Source organism: Convolutriloba macropyga, chromosome 9, assembly GCF_964194025.1.
Source record: "Convolutriloba macropyga chromosome 9, txConMacr16.3, whole genome shotgun sequence".
NCBI classification, from domain to species: Eukaryota; Metazoa; Xenacoelomorpha; order Acoela; family Convolutidae; genus Convolutriloba; species Convolutriloba macropyga.
The window spans coordinates 14,881,637-14,900,999 of NC_134476.1; the positions used below are offsets into that span (position 1 = coordinate 14,881,637).

Consider the following 19,363-nt stretch of genomic DNA (forward strand, 5'->3'; position numbering starts at 1 on the left):
TTGCAAGCGATACTTACAAGGCTTCGTCGATCATCTTTGGCAACCCGCTATTAGCCAATTTTCGGAGTTTTCTGAATATCTTTACTATATGTGCTTGCTAAGATTGGTTTCTCGTATTTATCGCATTTCTACAATGATGTTCAACAATCACCAAGATTCTGATATTAATTTGTAATATGCCACTGATTGCTAGTCGCTAACAATCAAGAATGAATTCTACCTAAACTATCGCCAGAAATTACCTGGTCACTTAGTTGGAGCTCATTTTCTATGTATAAGTAATTGTCATGCTTTGTCTACTTTATGAAACCATTTATGACAAATAACGGTTACTAAAAAAGTATTTATAGAATTTTCAAATTGATAGGAGAACCAAAAAATTCAATAGAGGCAATTCAAGTTACAATTTAACTAATTTATACAGAAAATTTCAAAATACATTTATTGTAGGTTTATAAAATTGTAAACTCGAAATTTATAAATTATTTTGTAAAAAATATCTTTCATTCAGTTGAGTTGTCAATGTTCTCGATGAGCGGCTTTAGAAACCGTTTACTGTTAATCATACTGCTTGCTGTGATCAAAACATTAACGTTAAACTTGACCGCAAACAGTCGAACAATTGCACACTCTAAGTACGTCAAGCCACCAACTAGACAAATAATTATAGACTTTACTTTCTTGTCGCGTCTGTGACCTTGAGAAGCAATTCGTCTGGTTTGAAAAGTTGCCCCATACAATTTACTAATTTCTTCGCCCTTATTCGTGCAAATAAACTCAAGAACCCGGTATATTAATGGACAAAATGTTCCATTTGTAGCATAATACGGATTGTCAAATTTCGGACCTTCATTAGCGGCATTAGGGTTCGCCAGACAACCTAGTTTTTTAGCCCAAGTTGAAAAACCCGGCAGTTTTTTAGTAGTTGGATCTGAATTGCAAACAACTAAACCAGCTTGTTCCAAACTATTGAAGGTTAAGAGATGTTCGTATCCGTAACAATGTAAAAAGCGGGTTTTCACCATTTTTAAATCACTTGACGAGAATCCTCCGGAAGCTACTGAAAACAGGCAAACATTTCGCAGCGCAAACTCGATTGGAACTTGCTGGCAAAATAAACTTTCCAGATATGACAAGTCGCTTCGTTCATATGATCCTCGTGCAACTATTGATTGTTCTATTTGTAACTGTTTAACACGTGTATGTTTCCCGGCTGCTATGACCATATCGACTGCAGCTAATAAATTTTTAAGGATGTTTGATTCGTTTTGAAACTTTTTGAGATCGTTGGCTACAAAGTTTTTGAGGTCGTTGATTCCCTTGAGGTCTGATTTTGATTCTTTTATTTCGTCTAATTCCTGAAACAATATTTTGTCAAAAACGGAAACATTGCCGGCAGATTGCCGGAATAGCTGCGAAAGAATAGACCTGCGTGCCATATAATAGAGATAGAAACAGATACAGATCTAAATTGAAAAAAAATTGACGCCGCTCAAAAAACTAGGCTAAAAACATTCAGCAATAAATTAATACAGCTTGTTAAAATTCATTCCACAGAAGCCTCTTATTAGGGACCTTTACTGCACATAGGAGTTCCTTTGACCTTAAACAAATTCAAATTAAACTTAAGTTTTAAAGTGCAAAAGTCATTTCATTGAGTGAGGTAAGTCGTATGATCAAAATCTAATCACGCAAATAACCTAAAATCTTTCGCAAAAGCGAGTGAGAAATGACGTCACGCGCGCAAATGCCGTTAGTGAGAAGAAGAAGTCATTCAGAAAATTTGACTTTTTCAGCTTTGCGGTGTGAACAAATGTAAAACGAAAAAAGAGCGTCAGACGACGAAACAAAAAAAAACCAAGAGCACCGCAATATAGCTACGTTCAGCTTACAGCTTCGCAGCTATAATAAAAATCTGAAAAATTAGGAACCCTAGCTTTATAGTTAGGTTAGTCGTATAGTCAGTTAAATTACCTCAAAGTATGGAATTTCTACTTATAACGTTTAAGCGATTCCACTCAGTATTTTTGTTAAATTTAGCACTCAATAACTTCCTGATTTAAATGGCTCAAGATTTGACCAGCTTTTTAATACCCGCAATCCAGTTCTGTTCTGATTTTTATCCCTTGATAAAAAAATTTTGTCAAATGCCTGTGTCATTAAATTATAGTATAACGGCGAGGGAAGGAGTTCCACCAATATCTATGAAAGTACTGACATATACCTTGGCAAAATAAAAACATGATTCTTGCACCTGAACGCAAATTTCCTCGTTTTGACTACTTTTGTGACAGGGTGTTTAGTAACAGGTCTTTCGTAGCAAGGAGAATAAAAATACGGTTCACAATGGTACCTTTTTTAGGTTAGCAATCTAGAATCTTCATAGTTGAGAGCATGCATAACGAACTTACTTGTAGCTTGGCTCTGACAAACTCCGAAACCTGTGCAAAATGCAGATCCTTCGCTTGAGCAAACACCTCAATTTCAGGACCCAGGGTTAAAATTGTGGGCGCAGCACTTGACGAAGTATCACCTTGACCTTTACCTGATGCACCCTCTTGAACTTTAGATGCATCTTGACTTGTGGGAGGTTTGAACTCCATGTAGCAGCAGTTGATGCCAAAGTGGTCGTCTAAAGCTCCTTGGAATGTGAGAGGTGATAAGAGAGGGGAGACCAAGTCTTCACTCCTGTCCATTAAAATGACAATGTCAATATCTGAATCTCCGTCATCGTGAGCCTGAAGACGTACACCATTTATTTAAATCTATCTTTTTCGCATTTGTTAGTTATTTCTATTTAACATTGCTTATTGGTTAAGCAAAAAATTTGGGCCTAAAAATGATTTAAAATTCGCGAACTAATGGACACAAATAACATGTAATTTGATTTAATGATTTTTTGAATTCTATGGCTAAGCTCAAATAGCATGATCAAACAAATCTTATCTGATAATTAAGTTGGCAATGAAGTTAAAAAGAGAACTTGGATTTAACCAACCAACCGGTCTAACGAACCAGAAATTATATATTCAGACTTTCATAGTCTTTGTCCAAAATTGTAAACAAGCTAAGCCTTTCATTTCATAAATTTATCTCGGGAATCCTATACATATTACGGGCTTCACCAGTTTATCCCGTTTCCCAAGACAAAAAAGTTACAAAAAATCTAAGGTGAAAATCGATGGTTCACAAATTTCATTAAAAAGATTGAATCGACGGACGCTTAATCGTTGCCTACAAGTTTGACCATTTAAAGGAAGCAAAAAAAAATTCGCAGAAATGTTGAACACTAACTTAAACACCGGTTTAAAATTATTTCGAAACCTTACTAAACTCTCAAACAAATTCTAAAATGTAATTTATTGATGAACATCAAATTGTGGAAAAAAACAAACGTAAGACTAGTAGAATATCAAAAAACGGACTGAAAGATGAGAAGTCGGGCTTCATTGAGGTAATATTTAGCAGCCGAAAAGCAATTTTAACCATTTTTGAACCGGCAATTGGAAATTCTTATTTAAGAAGATTACAAATTGTCAGATCATATAGTCAAGCCGATATTTCAAATAAATAATGGTGATTTGAAAGACCAGAGTAGAGACCAAAAAGTACATTCTTCCAAAGTTTTCAGCGTCCATCAAAATTGTATAATTCCTAAAGTTACAACTTAAAAGCAAAGACAAAAGTCAAAAACTTACAACAAAAAGTCAGCTGACCTCATAAAAGTATATAACTTCTTTCTTAAAACAACACACGCTGGAGATTCGCATTCAATATATATTTTTCTGAAGCTTTAAAGTAGTGAAAACCAGTAAGGGAATGAAATAAAGCCGTTTTTTAGGTACAAAGATGGCTGTGAAGGCATTCTCTAAAAACAACAAATTTCCCTGCTTGTTGATTAACTGATAAAAACTCCTGGTTAGCAAAAAGATTAAAGTTTTCAAACAGATTTATACCACATTTTGACTGTTGGAGGAACACTGATATGCGAGGAACATTTTGAAAAAGTAAATCCAATTGAAAATTAACTTGATTATCATAACTATGGTCAACAACAGCTCAACGGTTTAATGCATCACAAATCGCATGACAAAAAATATGTTGCACCTAGCCTGGGTTTAGCCAATGGAAGAATTTGACTGTAGAAGAATATTTTCAAACAAGGATCAAACAACATAGAAGACATGTTTATTTAAATTACTTTCTCGGCAAAACTGAAAAACATAGCCGGCAGATTGCCGGAAAATAGCCGCGATAGACGCTTGTGGCCTTCAATGAATTGAAACAACTAAAGAAATAAGATAGACAGATCGACCAACAATCCTTTAATAGAGCATTAGACTTTTTGGTTATATTCGGACTGTAAATTTTATGATACATACGGTCTATAATGAAAAACCCTAAAAGAGCTTTTTCAAAATTGATATTCGAAATCAAAAACTCCAGACTTATAATCAAGAATTAGGGCATATAAGTTTGGCAATTCTTAGATGCACGTAGCCTCGATAGAAGATTGTGGCCTTCCAAGGAAATCAAACTAAAGAAATAAGATAGCCAGATTCACCACCAGTCCTTTAATAGACCACTAAGACTTTTTGGGTTAGATTCGGACAGTCATTTTTTGAGATACATACGCTCAATTAGGAAAAACCCCTAATAGAGCTTTTTCAAAATTAATCGAAATCAAAAACTCAACTTTATTACTCAAGAATTAGGGCATATACGTTTGGCACTACTTAGATGCGCATTATTGATCTTTAACTAAAAAATGTTTACAAGATTGAAAGTTTATTAAGTGAATTCAGAAGTCATTTCTTTGAGCGAGGCAAGTCACACAATTGACATAAAAGCAGAAAAAATGACGTCAAGCATACATTTTAACTGCAAAGCAATAGAAATCACTGAAATTCAAAAAGTTGATGGTCGCAAGAATCATCGATGGAGACGACGAATTAAAAAACATAGCAGGACATTCAAAGAACTTTTATTGACTAAACAAAAAACTACACCTCGAACAGACAAGGAGTGAATTGGGAAAACAATTTCTAAAAAATTCAGAACAAGAAAATAAAAAAGAACGGAAAATCAATGTCAAAAAGTTGCATGTGAACATAAAAACCACTAGCGAGAAATAGAAATTTCGTTCAAACAAAAAACTAGGCCTAAAATGAACTATGAGTGGATTGCGAAAACCATAGAAAACCAATCCAAAAAATTGAAAAAAGTAAAAATCAAAGTGAAATTGCCGCATGTGAACAGAAAACCACTAGCGAGAAAGCGAAATTTTGTTCAAACATCTTTTCTCACTCTACTTTAAAATTAGCGAAAAAATTTTACACCGCAAACCCACTCGCTTTATCACTCCACTTCCTGTTTCGGAGTGACCAAAATCACTACTTTAATTTGAATTCAAAAATCAAAAAAAATGTGTGAACAGATCTTTTAAAAAAATACAGCGCCCAAAGACAACTCAAATTCATTGAATTGTCAAAATGACGATGTCCCCAATAATAGCCGCTATCGCTTCGCGGCTAATAAAAAGAAAAATGTCTCGCCCAAGACAATATTAAACAATGGTTTTAAATAATCAATTCAGTCTCTTCAGAGCTTTTCACTGGTACCACTCTTGTATCTCCGGACAAAAGATATCGATCGGCCAAACTGATTGAATAGAAAAACAAGGCTCTATTACAGGAGCAATAACAGATTTTTCGAGTAAAATTACTCGATTTTGCTTCTATTTTGAACGACCATATTTTATGAATACGATTACAAGCGTGTGTAGAAAATAGTTACAGCCAACATCTTTCGTTCATATTTTCTTCAATTTCGCAAACTAGTTTCCACGACGAGTAACTCATTTCCACGTGCAATTTCTAATGACTAAAGTAGTGTCAAATAGACCAAAATGAAAAAAGCTTAATTGGTAATTAAATTCATAAATGTCCTCTCGATACTAATTGTGCATTAGAAAGACGATTAGCAGTTTTGCAATTACCCATATCACTGATTACCCATTTCACTGCTCACGAGAACAATTAGGTCTTAGAATTTGGTCTTAGATAATTAATAATAAATTCCGGGCAATGAAGCTTTAGGCTAATTACATGCTCCAAATAGTGAGTCGGGTAACTGATTTCAACGTATAAAAAGTTCACGCAAAATGAAAAATGGCTAAGAAGGATTGCCACTCGTTTCCACAAAACGCCAAAAGTTCTGAAATTTTTCTTTTTCGGACATAGGCCAGGTAATGTCGCCTTAAGTTCCCGACTCCCCAAAAAATTGAAAGGGTTGGAACAAAAACGTCAAAACAATTTTGAGGAGAAACATCGTTTAATGCCACTTTAAAGGGTTCGCTCTACTATCTTTTAGCACATAAAATAAAATACTCATTATAGCATACCTATTCACGCACATTAAAGTATTTTTCACTTCGCTGAACATTACTTTGACAAGGATTAGAAGTTGTTCCCCTAGTATTAGATCAAGTAACGCCACAAACAAGAACATGACCTCGACAACATTAACTTACTAATTTTTCCTGTGAATGCTGAGAAGCCATCATGTCGGATAGTAATTTTGAAGTGCTTCCAAGAGAAAACACTGTATGTGGAATGCCGAAAAAGCCTTCTACCTCCCATAATGCTGAAGATAGGAGCGTTAGATTGCTGAAATCGTTGCAGAGCATAAACTCTTTAAATAGGTCTGGCAGTTCCAAGGATACCAGATCAACATCCAGAGGTAAGAATTCTAGAGGTAACTCGATGCACGATACAATATCGTAGAGGCCTTCCATTTCAAATAAATTCTTGAAAGCTTCAGACATTCGAGGAACAATTAATGAATGCAAATTCACGACTTTCCTGCGAGCTTCGATAATTTCAATGAACCGCTTTAACTGCTTCAAGATCGTTATCTCCGACCGCAGAAGAAAAATTACCTAAAACATATTTCAGATTATTGTTTTAGAAACGTGAATTTGCTACAACTAACAGTCAAATACTTACATGAGTATTCTCATCTACACTTGTAATTGTTGAGCAATAATCATCAAATCTGAATATTTTCCCAATTCCACAAGATTTAAGAAACCCAGCACCGCACATTCTGTCCAAAGGCCTCATAAGAGAGCCCTGGATTACCAAATGTTTTTCTCCTGATCCGACAGCTCGAATGCATTCCGTGATTTTCTTTTGACAGAGTAATTTTAAGTTATTAACATCAAAAACAACCATTACACACTGAAATCACTCATAACATAAACACAGATCCTACTGGCAGGTAGAAAACTCTGATCTTAAACTGGAGATGGAGAGGCGTCATCTCTACGACTCCTTCAAAAGAAAGGCTCATTTGCATCAGATTGATTCCATTATAGGATGAAATTTCTCTTTAAACCCCCAAATACGTTATGCATTCCTATCCGTTAAAAATTGGGTCTTTCCCATAATAGCCCCCAGCAGCTTAGTTGTCAGATAACCTATAGCCCAAGTTGGACTTTCATCTCCAAACAGCTTTCAGTGTCAATTCTCGTGTTCGGTATTCGTCACGCGTGTTGATGGCCCCTTTCAATGTTCTTATATAAAGCGCCTCCAGTGTCACTAACTTAGATTGGTTGCCGCAGCGGTCTAATATCTTCCACTGGAAAGCTGTTTTATTACTGCTGCACTCAATTGCGTATATTCCCGTTGTTTAGACCGCCTTGACATGCTTTGCAACCTGTGCGGTAAAAGTTCGGCTTATCTGCCTTAGATAGATGGATTTGTATTCCTTACAAGTGAGTTCATAAACTATCTTCATCAAAGCTAGACTTAAGGCTAGGTAAACAGCTCTTTAAGTTTCCGAGTGGCCAAATTTGTTTGTACAGGATGAATTTTGTTCAGCTTCTAACAAAATCCTTAGAATTGTTGCCTCTGTACTGTTATATAATTTGTTGTTTCTCATTATTTTTCTGTTGTTTCACGGCTATGACAGCGTTATCCTTTTCTTCGTTGTTTCATTCACAGCTTGTGAATTGTATCCTTGACAATTTCCCAATGCAGGGTATATTGATTATGCTCCCAAAATTTTTCATTTTTAGTCAATGCTTCGTGGAACGCTTCACAAAAGCTAGTGCCTCGGAAAAGACGGTTTATTGTTCCCTGTATTATGCTTTTTTTATGTTTAAGGGGTGCTCAAATACAATAATTCAAAATTTTTGCAGTATCTGTTGGTTTCTGATACCATGTACGAAAATTGTAACCTCCGGCTTTACGTTAATTGCCATGTCCAGAAATGACAAGCTGTTTTTGTCATCCGTTGTCTCTAATGTAAATTGAAGATTTGGATGGAGGTTATTGACAGCTCTTTGGTGTCACCTCGAACTCTTCACACAATATCGTTGACAGATCTTAGAAAAATTTTTGTTTCAGACGAATGGTTTTTGTCAATCATACCATTTTCACGGCAGAATGAACACAACCAGATCTGGTTTTCCTTGCTATCATATTCTGTGTTACTGTTTCGCTGATATTTTGCGTTGAACCATCTATTGCAAATTTCACTATCAACACCCCGAAATGTGCTGTTACACGGTGTTCGCATTTGCGACAGGTGCTCAATTGTGCGTTGGTTTTACATTTAGGTGTCAGTAATTTCACTGTGGTTCCGAGTATTTCGTTTAAAAGTGAGCCAAAATCCCTGCCAAGGACGCACCTATTGCCAACCCGTCTTTCTGGTGGTACCAATTTCATTGCATTTGAAATGGACGTTTGTTACAACTAATTCAAGCTGACCTTGTCCACTGTTGTTCTAGGTATGTCTGGTTTATCTTCCCTGGCTTAAAGCCATTGCAAGGCAATGTTAATGGCTTCCTATAATGAAACGTTGGTCTAAAAACTTTTCTATGAAAAGATAGGATCTGTTGATCTTTTTCAAGTATTTTTTCTCCAGAGACATTCTTGCGTCATCTGTGTTAGTTTTTATGTTTGCTCTTTCAATCTTTTGGAAAAAGTGTAATAGAAATTTGTTATGATTATTGTAAGACAATTCCGGGATGGAACGAACAGGTCTCAGAAAAGTTTTTTTTGGTACCTTAGCTTATTCATACAATTTTGCCGGCTGTGCTCCGGTTAAACTTATCAAGTGAGTTTGTCACAATTTCATGCATACAAAAATTCAAAATTAATTTAAACAAATTTTTTCTCTCAATTTGTTCCCTGTTTTGCAACTTTTTTGCTGTTTTTTATTTCTTTTACAATTTTTTTCCATTTCCTTAAAAGGCACTCTCTTTGTTAGGAATTCTCAATCAACTTGAATCCAATTTCATCCACATGTACATTTCAAAAAATTAGGAGGTCTATTACGTATAAGAGAGAAAAATTTCTCATAGAAACTGTCAAACATTTTGTGTGAAAGATTCAATTCATTCAAAGAGTGTGGAGTGCTACTATCGACAGAATATTTTCGTCTTTTTTTCGGTGAAGCTGGCTTTAAATGAAAAGAATCTGATTTGCAACTCCTGAAAAATAGTTTTTGAGAATACTCCAAAAAATTGGGAAGTTATTTTTTTAGCTAATGAGACATTAGGGCCTGTCAGTGAATTCAGATTGTATGCGTTAACTGCGCTACGAAACAGTCCAAACAAGAAGTGTAAATAATTGAAAACAGTCCATATTATGGCCACTTTTTTAATACGTACCATGGGTATCCATGAACTCCTATGGGGGATTCTTTTAAATAGTTGCTGTTGATTAAATCACGCCAATTGAGATCACGAAGTGTAAATCCTTTTCCGTTAATAAAGAAGTTATTAAAATAATTTGTGCATTGACTTTGTAATTGTGAAAATTGTGCATGTTTTGCAAGGTCGGCAAAGTTAACTGCCTGTGCTATTTCATTTTTTTGGCGGCGTCATCTCCAAATTGGTTAAATTTCATTTTTATCTTTAGAGTCAGTTCAATTTCTTTGGCTATATATGCCAAGTTGTTTTGTAGTAAAGTTCGCGTGGGTGAAGCGGCTTTCAATTTCATCGAGCGTGAACGCTTTAACGTGGTTTCTTGGTTTAATAAGGCGTTAAACGGTATGATTCATTGCTATCGACGTTTAACAAGATTTGCTGATCTAAATTATCCGGTTTACAAGGAGCTTTTATAGACCAAGAAATGTTTTACGTGTGACTTGGTCTGCAAATTGAAGTTTGTATTGATAAGATATAGAGATGCTTTCAAAACCATTGTTTTCTAATACATAAAATTGTGAAGAAACAGTTTTTGCAAATAAAGAGTGAAATAACAATGGAACTTTTCAGTGTAGCGAATGTGTTTCACTGTCCTGTGACAAAATATCCTACTAGTGGGAATTTTTGTGTTAATATTATGGAGGCGATTTGTTTTAAACCGCTATCAAGATTGCAGCAATTTTTGTATATTTAAAGAATCGTTTGGTTCATTGTAAACAATACACGAGTAATCATACAGCCGAGCTTTATGTCAATCTCTACGTTAGGGTGTGCAACACCGAACCAATTCTGTTTTCAAAAGAATTCATATTTTCCAGATGTGCGATAAACTTGTAATACTTGTGGGACTACATATCCGTTACGGATGTCTGTTTTAGTGTAAGGTAAAAAAGAGGGTGCTTTGTTTGGAATGGTCATGTCTACATCCTTCAATGTTTGCGCGGTTTTGCCTGTGGCAAAATTAAAACCCTCTTTAAATTGTACAAACAGATCTTAATATTTTGCAGCAAAATACAGTGATCTTCTTTACATTTTTAAAAGAATTTAGTGGGTACCTCAAAACGAGAGGGTGCTGCTTCATAATAGAAAGCTAAATCCTGAAAACGACTTGTGTATATGTGGCAATTGTGTTGGTGCCCAGTGTTAATTTCATTATTTGTGAGTGCTTCATTTAAATAGCATTTTTAAGTTTTTGTGGACAGTAGAGCGTTTCGGGATTATATTTAATGCAGGTTTTACCGTAGTAAAAACCTTCTGAATTAACGTCAAAAATGAGCGTGTTGCTAGTTATTTGGAGTGATCATCCTAGTGAGTGAAAGACGTGATATTCCTGTTTCGGGTTTTGTCCAAGGCAGTTAGTCCACGGATTACCTGTGGAATTGGGGACCCATTCGTGGTCCCCCGCATTATAAACGAGATTTCCGTTTTGGAAAGCAAAACAGTGATAGCGATCTAGTTGAAAACGGGCTTGTTTGGCTTCGATGTTAGCTTGCTAGTGTGGGTCGTTAAGTAAACCAAACTGTATCAATTGTGGGTGATATTGTTATTGGTTTATGAGACCAATGCGTGCAAATTCTCTACGAGGTTCAAAATCTATGGGAAAGAAAAGTTTATTCTTTTTAAAATATTGTTATTATACCAATTATCATGATCAAACCGGAGGCCTCTCTTAAGTGAGATTTTGTGGCAAAAAATTTTTTTGTCGCTGAGTTTTGCACATAGAGCGTATGCAAGTACTTGAAGTGTTTGAAACTGTCAAATGGTTGATACTTGGGCAGAGAAGAGCTGAAAATCTGCTGGTTTGATCTTAAATTCATCAATCTTATTGAGCTGACTATACTGCATGCTGTGGGGAGCAATCATGAAGTGTTACTATCAGTTGATGAACTCCTAATTTGTGAGTTGAAATATTGCGTTTTTCAACCTTATTCGGTTGTGCTATGGGTTATGGATATGAAAAAAATAAATTAATTGCGAGTATGATCAAAACTGTAATAGAATTATTCAAGATCGTCCAGAGTGAGGGTTATTGAAAGCAAAGTATTCTGCGATCTTCGTTGTGTATCTGTCAAATGAGTAGTGTATTTTTTTTACAAATAAAGAGTGATGGGTTTGTTTAAACGCAAAAAACAGGTGGAGAAGCGGCATGTGGATGAAATATTATTTTCTCTTGTTCAATTGAAAAAGTTATATTAGAACGCTTTAGCAGATCAAATGCTCGTTGTTTTTTCCTGGTGTTATTTTGTATGTTTTAAAAACTTTTTTGTTTTGCTCAATTATGTAGTTGTTCACGGTTATTATGGTCTCCAAAAATGCCGGGTAGGGACCTAAAAGTTTTGGGTCAGATTTTAGTGGAAAAGTTGGATAAGTTCGAGTACTATCGGGTTTTGTACCAATACAATGGTGAGAGTGCTGATATTAATGCGGGGCGCACGAAATTGATTTTGTTGTAGTTGTAGGTGACGTACCGTGACATTTAGTGTTAGCGAATTTTGAAAAGAAGGTGACGAATTGACTATATTAAAAGAGTGATTCCAGTGAGCTTGTGAGAGTACACGCTCATCATCGGTTACCAGACTTTTGGGGCGGATTGAATGAAATACTTGCAATTTGTGAAGGAGTTGGTGAAGAAAAATGAGAGTTTAATGGATCAGAAGTGGAAGTGTCTGAAATAAGACTAATATCTTGCAGTATGTAGTCTATATTAGAAACAGTGTAAACTGACTGTGGCAATTCGGAACTACTTGTCTTATTATTGTTAGAAAAATTAATTGGTTGAGTAGAGAATTGTGGTTTGTTCGAATAATTGATTAAATGCTCGTGGTGGAGCAGTAAAAGTGTTGTTTGTTGTTGTAAAGTTGCATTTGCAATTATGCCTGAGTTCGTCTATTGGTTGTTCTTGTTTTTGTTGTAATTGACTTATATTTGGTATTTGCGCTTGACTTTGATAGGTTGGTATGGGAATACAGACTGTGAGATAAAGCGGGGGGGGGGGTTTGTCCAGTAGGACGAGGTCTTTTCGCAGACTTGGCAGCAGTAATGACCGAGCACAGATGTTCTTCGGTTTCCTGTGCTTGTGACTTCTTTTTAAAATTAAAGGATGACTTTTTGCGGGCTGAATTATTTGTTGATGTCGTTTGAGTTGATGTATTTTAGAAAGCAGTTTCTGCGTTTAAGTGTACTTAATGTTGTTTTTGTAAGCGTGGTAGAGGTGTAGTTATATTAGATAGTAATGGAAGAGATGAATTGAATAGGTCCGAATTTTGTGTCAATTCGGATGAGATCACAGGTTGTCTATTTCTGTGACTTTGGTAAATTTCAGCATTATCAATGGTATGAATATTTACCTCCTTATTATTATTGTTAATTTTTTTAAATTCAATCGGTGAAAATTTTTTTGGCAGTGTGAGATGAAAAAATTGTTCATCATCTAATAGTGCAGAATTAAAGTCAGTTTCTGTGTTTTCATTTAAATTGGAGTCCTTCGTTTGTACAAAGACTATTGTATCCATGTTGTCTATTGCTGATGCTGCAAGAGATATATATGTGTTTTCTGTAAAACTTGCAATTGTGAATGGCTGATTATTGACATTATGAAGTTTAATTTCAATATTTTGATGATCAATTTTCATTTTTTGTAAAATTTCAGATGGTAATACTGTGATAGTTACAAAGCTTGCTGGAAACCATTTGGGGTCATAAAATTAGTGCAGTGTTTTTGGAAGTTGATCCATTAATTGAGGCCATGTCACTGGTATGAGTTTTGTAGCTGAGAAAATGTGTCTGGCTGAACTTTTTCCACCTTTTGTGTATGCGCAAGGATAAAAGAATGAGAGAATCTAATATCTCTATATCTCTGCTTCCGGGATATCTGCTTTTTTTGCAGAACTTTGAACGTTTTTATAAGGTGTGTGAAACCTTCATTGTCATTCCTGTCTAGCAATTTTGTGAACGCTTTCTTTTCGTGATTATAAAGCAGCGGTATTTAGTATTGACTCTAGGCGTTTTAAAAATTCAAATGACAATTTTCCAAATACACCATCTCTATCAAAGGATTGTAATTCTGTCCAAACTCCGATAAGGAATTCAAATAGTATATCTGATGGTGCGTCAAGTGTGATAACTTACTGCTGTTGATATAACCTAAATGCTGCGTATATGCCTTGATTGCAAACGGAGAATTTATCATTATGAATCCATTAACATTCTTCACAAGCACTGTTTGTTGTTTAGTTCGTCATATTCGCAAGCACACGAACGAAAAACCATTCCAGTGCCCTGATTGTGGGAAAAACTTCGCATCCAGACACGTTCGTGATCAACACCTTCTTCGACATGATTCTTCAGAAGTGTCAAAACAACTCACTTTCTGCGCATTTTGCAACAAAGTCTTTGCCACTAGTCAAACTTTGAGAGCTCATGTTAAAAATATGCACTCAACTTTAAAGCCGTTTATGTGCAATTTCTGTGATAAAAATTTTGTGACAAAAAGTCAGCTGGAAGCTCATAAAAGAACTCACGAAAAAACAACGCTTACGACTTTGGAGACAAAAACACAAACCAAATGTCAGAAAGAAATTTCTCATAATAATGTAAGAGCTGGGGTAAATGAATCTCTGAACAATATTGTTTTGAAAGACCCGCTATTGGTAACGAGCGCGGGTGTGTTTAAAACACTATCTTCTAGAAAAGACCATGAGCTAACCAGACTAGTCAAAAACAACGAGCGATTTAAATTCAAATGCACGAAATGCGGAAAACGATTCGCAAAAAATTCCGATCGCAGAAAACATGTCGAGTCTCACGATTTGCCGAGTGAGAAACAGTTTAAATGCACGCTTTGTCACGATAAATTCAAAACAAACGTCACTTTGAAATATCACATTTTAAAGCATTTCAGACATGACAAAAAATTTAAATGTGATGAATGTCCGAAAGTTTACTCGGTGAAGGCTAATTTGAAATGGCACAAAGCTATGGCCCATAGCACTACTAAGCCATTTTTATGTCCGTATTGCGGTAAAAGTTTCAAACTAGTGTCGTTATGCAAAGAGCATATCAAAACTCACGCGAAAAAATTGTTGAAACTGGATCAAATTGACCAATCTGGTTTGAGGAAGAATTTGAATGAGAATTTAAACATTCCAGAACCGGTGACAGATGCCATAGCTGTTGGCGATGCGCACTCGTCTCTGAAAATTATTCCCAAGCCAGATTCGAAGCAATATGGAAGCGAGGTCACCCTATTAGATGCCGGGAAATGGCTTGAACAACATCAAAGCAGTCGTCCAGAATATTCCATTCTCGAATTGCCACAACATTCCAAAACAACAGAAACTTCAACAATTTCGATAGCGTCGAAATCGAACTTTCAATCTCATAAATCGAACGCAAGCCAGGAACATATTAACCCTGGACATAGTACAGAATCATCTATATCAAATGATGGTATAAATGCTAAAAATTCGAACTTCGCCGTAACGTTAAATGATACTATGTTGGGGAAAAGCGCCGCTTCCCAGGAAATATTTGCTGTTAACCCGAGTAATTTTGCTTCATCAGAGGATTTTTCGAGGCCACAAGTTAATGAAGAGAACAGTTTTGTTTCTCGCATTGATCATGATTACATATTTAGTAACTCGGAACAGAATATAAATAGACAGCGGCCGGTTAAAACTAGGAATTATACGAGAACTCCTAATATTTTGAGGAAGCGAACTGTTATTGTTACCAAGAAGAATAAGGATCCCACAAAGCCTAATTTATTTTTTGAAGCAAAAGAAATAGCGTCAGAAGACTGTAATGATAAAAGTGATACGACCATTGGGCAAGAAAAAGGTGAAAATATGCATCAAACGCTCGGCGATGTGGATGCCAGTTCTCAAATTAGAAATGATAGTGAAGGCTTTGATGTTAATGTGTTCAATCCTGAATTTCCGAACAGAACAAGAGACCCAAATGCAAACTTGGATGCAGCGTTATTTTCGCCTATAAAAACTCAGCGATTGGAAGTTCCAGACGAAGCAACCTTGAATGAAGAACGTCAAGAAGAATTCGAAAATCCTGATCTAAATGTTATAAGAACTGTTCCTGACGAAAATAATGGACAAAGTGCTGCAATTCTGAAGGTGAATAAAAATGAATTCAGAGACAAACGATCAGAAAACGGATCAATGGCATGTCCAAGTTGTGACAAAAAATACGCGACTGGAATACAGCTCAAAGCACACCGCGTATCTATGCATGGGTCCTCAGACATTGTTGATTTATCAGTGAAAAAGGTAACTGGTGAAGAACATGACCAAAATAGAGCGACTGGATCTAGACTCGAAAACGATGAAACCGGCTCCGAGCTGAGAAAAGACAAAACTTGGACAACAGACTTAGAGAATCCGAAATCGAGTAAATTTGTGCGGAAAGATATTACAAGTGCTGAGCAAGTTAGAACCAGTATTCGTAACTTTAAAACAAAATGCACAGTTTGCCATTTGACGTTTTCAACTTACGCCAGATTGAAACATCATTTTACGGCGTATCATGTGATCAAACCTCAATGTTTAAGTGGCAGTCTAAGCGCCGAAGGTCCCCCACCCAGGTTCAAAGACCCAGATTTCATCAGAATAAGCGAACAGGATGCTGCGGACATTAAGCTGAAAATGGCCCAGACCAGAATGGAGGAGCAATTAAATGTGACAGTTTCTGAGAAGATTTTGCTGAAGTCAATCGATGAAATCGATAAAGAAGTCAGAATTGACGGATCATCGGTAGCGAGGAGCTACAATAAACAGTTGAGAATGACACAGGATCAGGTATGTTTGAAATTGTATTTGGCACATTCACGTGAAATTTTAAAGTGCCGGATCGCCGCAGCGCTAGATTATCCTGTACTTATTACCCGATTTTAAACCCGAAATTCTGGATTTTAAATCTTGCAAAGTGCGTATTTTTAAGCAAGGTTACGTGTATACGAAAAAAGCTGAAATTTTATCAGCAACTGTCTCAGTACTTACACGTGCGGCTTGTCATGTTCTTGATGTTGTGCTGTAGGTGTTCCAATGCGAAGATTGTCCGAAAGCGTTTTCATCTCGAGGAGTTTTGAAACAGCATCAGCGCAGTCACACTGGCGAAAGACCATTCCAATGTACTATGTGCAGCAAAGCTTACAAGACCAAGAGCTCCTATACTTACCATTTAACGTAAGTTATAATAATAATTTGTTTCACTCTTTCATCTACAACCGTTTCAGTTAGTTTAGATACACATTACATTGCTCTCGAACGAAGTTTGAGCTAATTATTGTAAACGTGTTGGTCTTTTTTGGCAAAATTTTCCCATTAACCGTTTTTTTGCGCATGTGTTCTAGAACATCTTTGACACCTGTGACTTCTTGAGTGTCTTTTTCACGCTTCAGTTCTTCATTTTTGAGTGATCGAAGATTTTTGTGTGTTTTTCACTCTTAGTGGAGAGGGTTTTGGTGTTCATTCGCGTGATTCAATTTTTGGTCACAGGTGACTTACCTCACTCTCAAAAAGGACTTCCTCGCTCTGAAATTGACTTTTCTTTACCTTAATTTAAAGAGATGAGGTCAAGTGAGTGTGTTTGTTAATCTGAGTGAAGGCTATTTGAGGGCAGTTAATAGAAGCACCAATAAGTTAAACACTTTTTAAAATCAAAATAGAACATCTCAGCATTTAAAAAAATCAGCATTTGGTCTGTTTCTTTTATAATATATTTTTAAAACTGCAGATCTACGAAACTGTTGTGGCTATTTTTTGGCAATCTGCCAGCTATGTTTATGATCTGTTCACATATTTTCATGATTTTTGAAGTCAAAGTGGAGTGATGATTTTGGTTACGCCGAAGCAGGAAGTGGAGCGAAAAAGCAAATTGTTTTGCGGCATGAAAAGTAGAGTGAGAAAAGAATTCGCTTTCCGCGTGTGGTTTTTGCTCACATCAGATATTTTGGTCCGACTTTTTTTTCTAAATGGTTCTCGCAATCCGTTCAAAGTCTATTATTGGTCTTGTTTTAGCCGCCTCAGCTGGCTATTATAGCGCTCCTTTTTTACTTCGTCGAATAAAAATTTTTTCGCTTTACCTTAGTTCACAGCTTGTTCAACATTTTGCGAGATCTTTTGAGTTCTCTATGCTAGTTTCACTCTTCTCTCATTCTGCTAAAAGTGTTTTTAGACAGCAGTTGTTAAGCAAAGCAATTCACAATGAACAGAGTCAGTATCAAAAAATAAAATCAAATAGAAATGGGATAAACCCATGAGCCCATTTTTAGATGCCCATTACTCAAACTCTGTTCATAGTTACCAATTTTAATGCTTATTGGTATTGATACTAGCCCCTGTGTCGTCTTACTGCGAAACAGGAGTATGTTCAGCTCGAAATTGACATCAAAATAGTTTGCACTTTAGAATTCTTTGTGTACAAATCATTTTTTTGCTTTAGTTTCTTTTCTTTCAATCCCAATCTTTGTTATGGGAATCAACGGCGGCTACTTTCCGGCAATCTGCCGGGTATGTTTTGTCATTGAAAGTTCTTGGAATTTTGTGAGGACTTGTCCTGCTATGTTTTTTTAACTTCGTCGAGCAAAATTTTCCTTACCTTAGTTCAAACCTTGTTCGACATTTTGCATTAAATTTTTTTGGCTTAGAAACGGGATTTTTGACTGAAAACGAAAGCAAAATAGAAACTGGATAAACCCATAAAGCCCAATTTTAGATGCCCGCTACTTGAACTTTGTTCATAAGACTTAGTTAACATCTCTTTGAAACTGGCCCCTGCATCCTCTCTTTAAAAAACGGGAGTATGCATAGCTACGAAATCCAATCAAAATAGTTCGAAAAAAATACTTTTTTAAGAAACGGTCAATTTTTATCATCGTTTTTCTGTTCCTTCAATCCAAATTGGTGTTATGGGAATCAATGCCGGCTTGGCTTTTTTTCCGGCAATCTGCCGGGTATGTTTGAACATTTGCGCGAATAGTTTTTGATAAGCATTGACGAGAGCTTTCGAGATACCTTTGTAGAGGAGGCATTTAAAGTTGAGTGGAGGGTGAGACGGACGATATTTATCATGCTTAGTTTTCGAGTTTTCCGTAACAACTCAAGCCGTTATTTTTTGGCGCTGAGAAGTTATTTCGCGGTAGACCAGGGGCTGCTGTGTATCTTGCCTAAAAACTATTTTGAAAGTTGAGAAAAGGATGTTTCAGAAGCCACTTGAGAACAACAAAGCTGTTCCGATGTCATTTATGCAAACGACAATTTGTAACTCCGAGTTCACTCTCACTTCACATGCGATTGCACTCAGGTGCTGCTCCTCTCCAGTGCAGATTCTGTCCGAGAAAGTTCACCTCATCATACAAAAGGCAGTACCACATGGAACAGGTTCACTTACCTGCTCAAATGCAAGCCAGGCGAGACCGGGTGAGTTTCTAGAATGTTCTTGAGTTAAATATTTCTCCAACATTTTGGATTTGGTTATTTCGGATGTGTTTTCTTCTCGCATGCACAAAATGATAATGGTTTGTAATGCATGAGACATGGTACTATCGATTACAATTGATTAGTATACCGTTATACGGGATATAATATTGTAAACTAAAATTGATCATTATCCATAGAGCAGGGAAAGCGGAGG

At 36.2% G+C, this 19,363-nt stretch overlaps 2 protein-coding genes across 2 annotated transcripts in view; one reads left to right on the forward strand and one right to left on the reverse strand.

Annotated features, from left to right (window-relative positions):
• Window positions 1-341: 341 nt before the first annotated feature.
• LOC142345630 (vacuolar protein sorting-associated protein 33B-like) overlaps window positions 342-19,363 on the reverse strand; it is a 227,883-nt gene continuing 208,861 nt past the window's right edge. The window contains exons 2-5 of the mRNA XM_075397787.1: window positions 7,008-7,241; window positions 6,533-6,940; window positions 2,412-2,738; window positions 342-1,358 (exon numbers count right to left, since the gene is read on the reverse strand). Coding sequence (XP_075253902.1) covers window positions 504-1,358; window positions 2,412-2,738; window positions 6,533-6,940; window positions 7,008-7,235 — 1,818 coding nt within the window. The 5' untranslated portion in view covers window positions 7,236-7,241 and the 3' untranslated portion in view covers window positions 342-503. The remainder of the gene's footprint in view (window positions 1,359-2,411; window positions 2,739-6,532; window positions 6,941-7,007; window positions 7,242-19,363) is intronic.
• Window positions 13,887-19,161, forward strand: LOC142346133 (uncharacterized). Its single transcript, XM_075398639.1, has 3 exons — window positions 13,887-16,527; window positions 16,766-16,914; window positions 18,936-19,161. The coding sequence occupies exons 1-3, from the start codon at window positions 13,909-13,911 to the stop codon at window positions 19,159-19,161; spliced, it is 2,994 nt and encodes a 997-aa protein (XP_075254754.1). The 5' UTR covers window positions 13,887-13,908.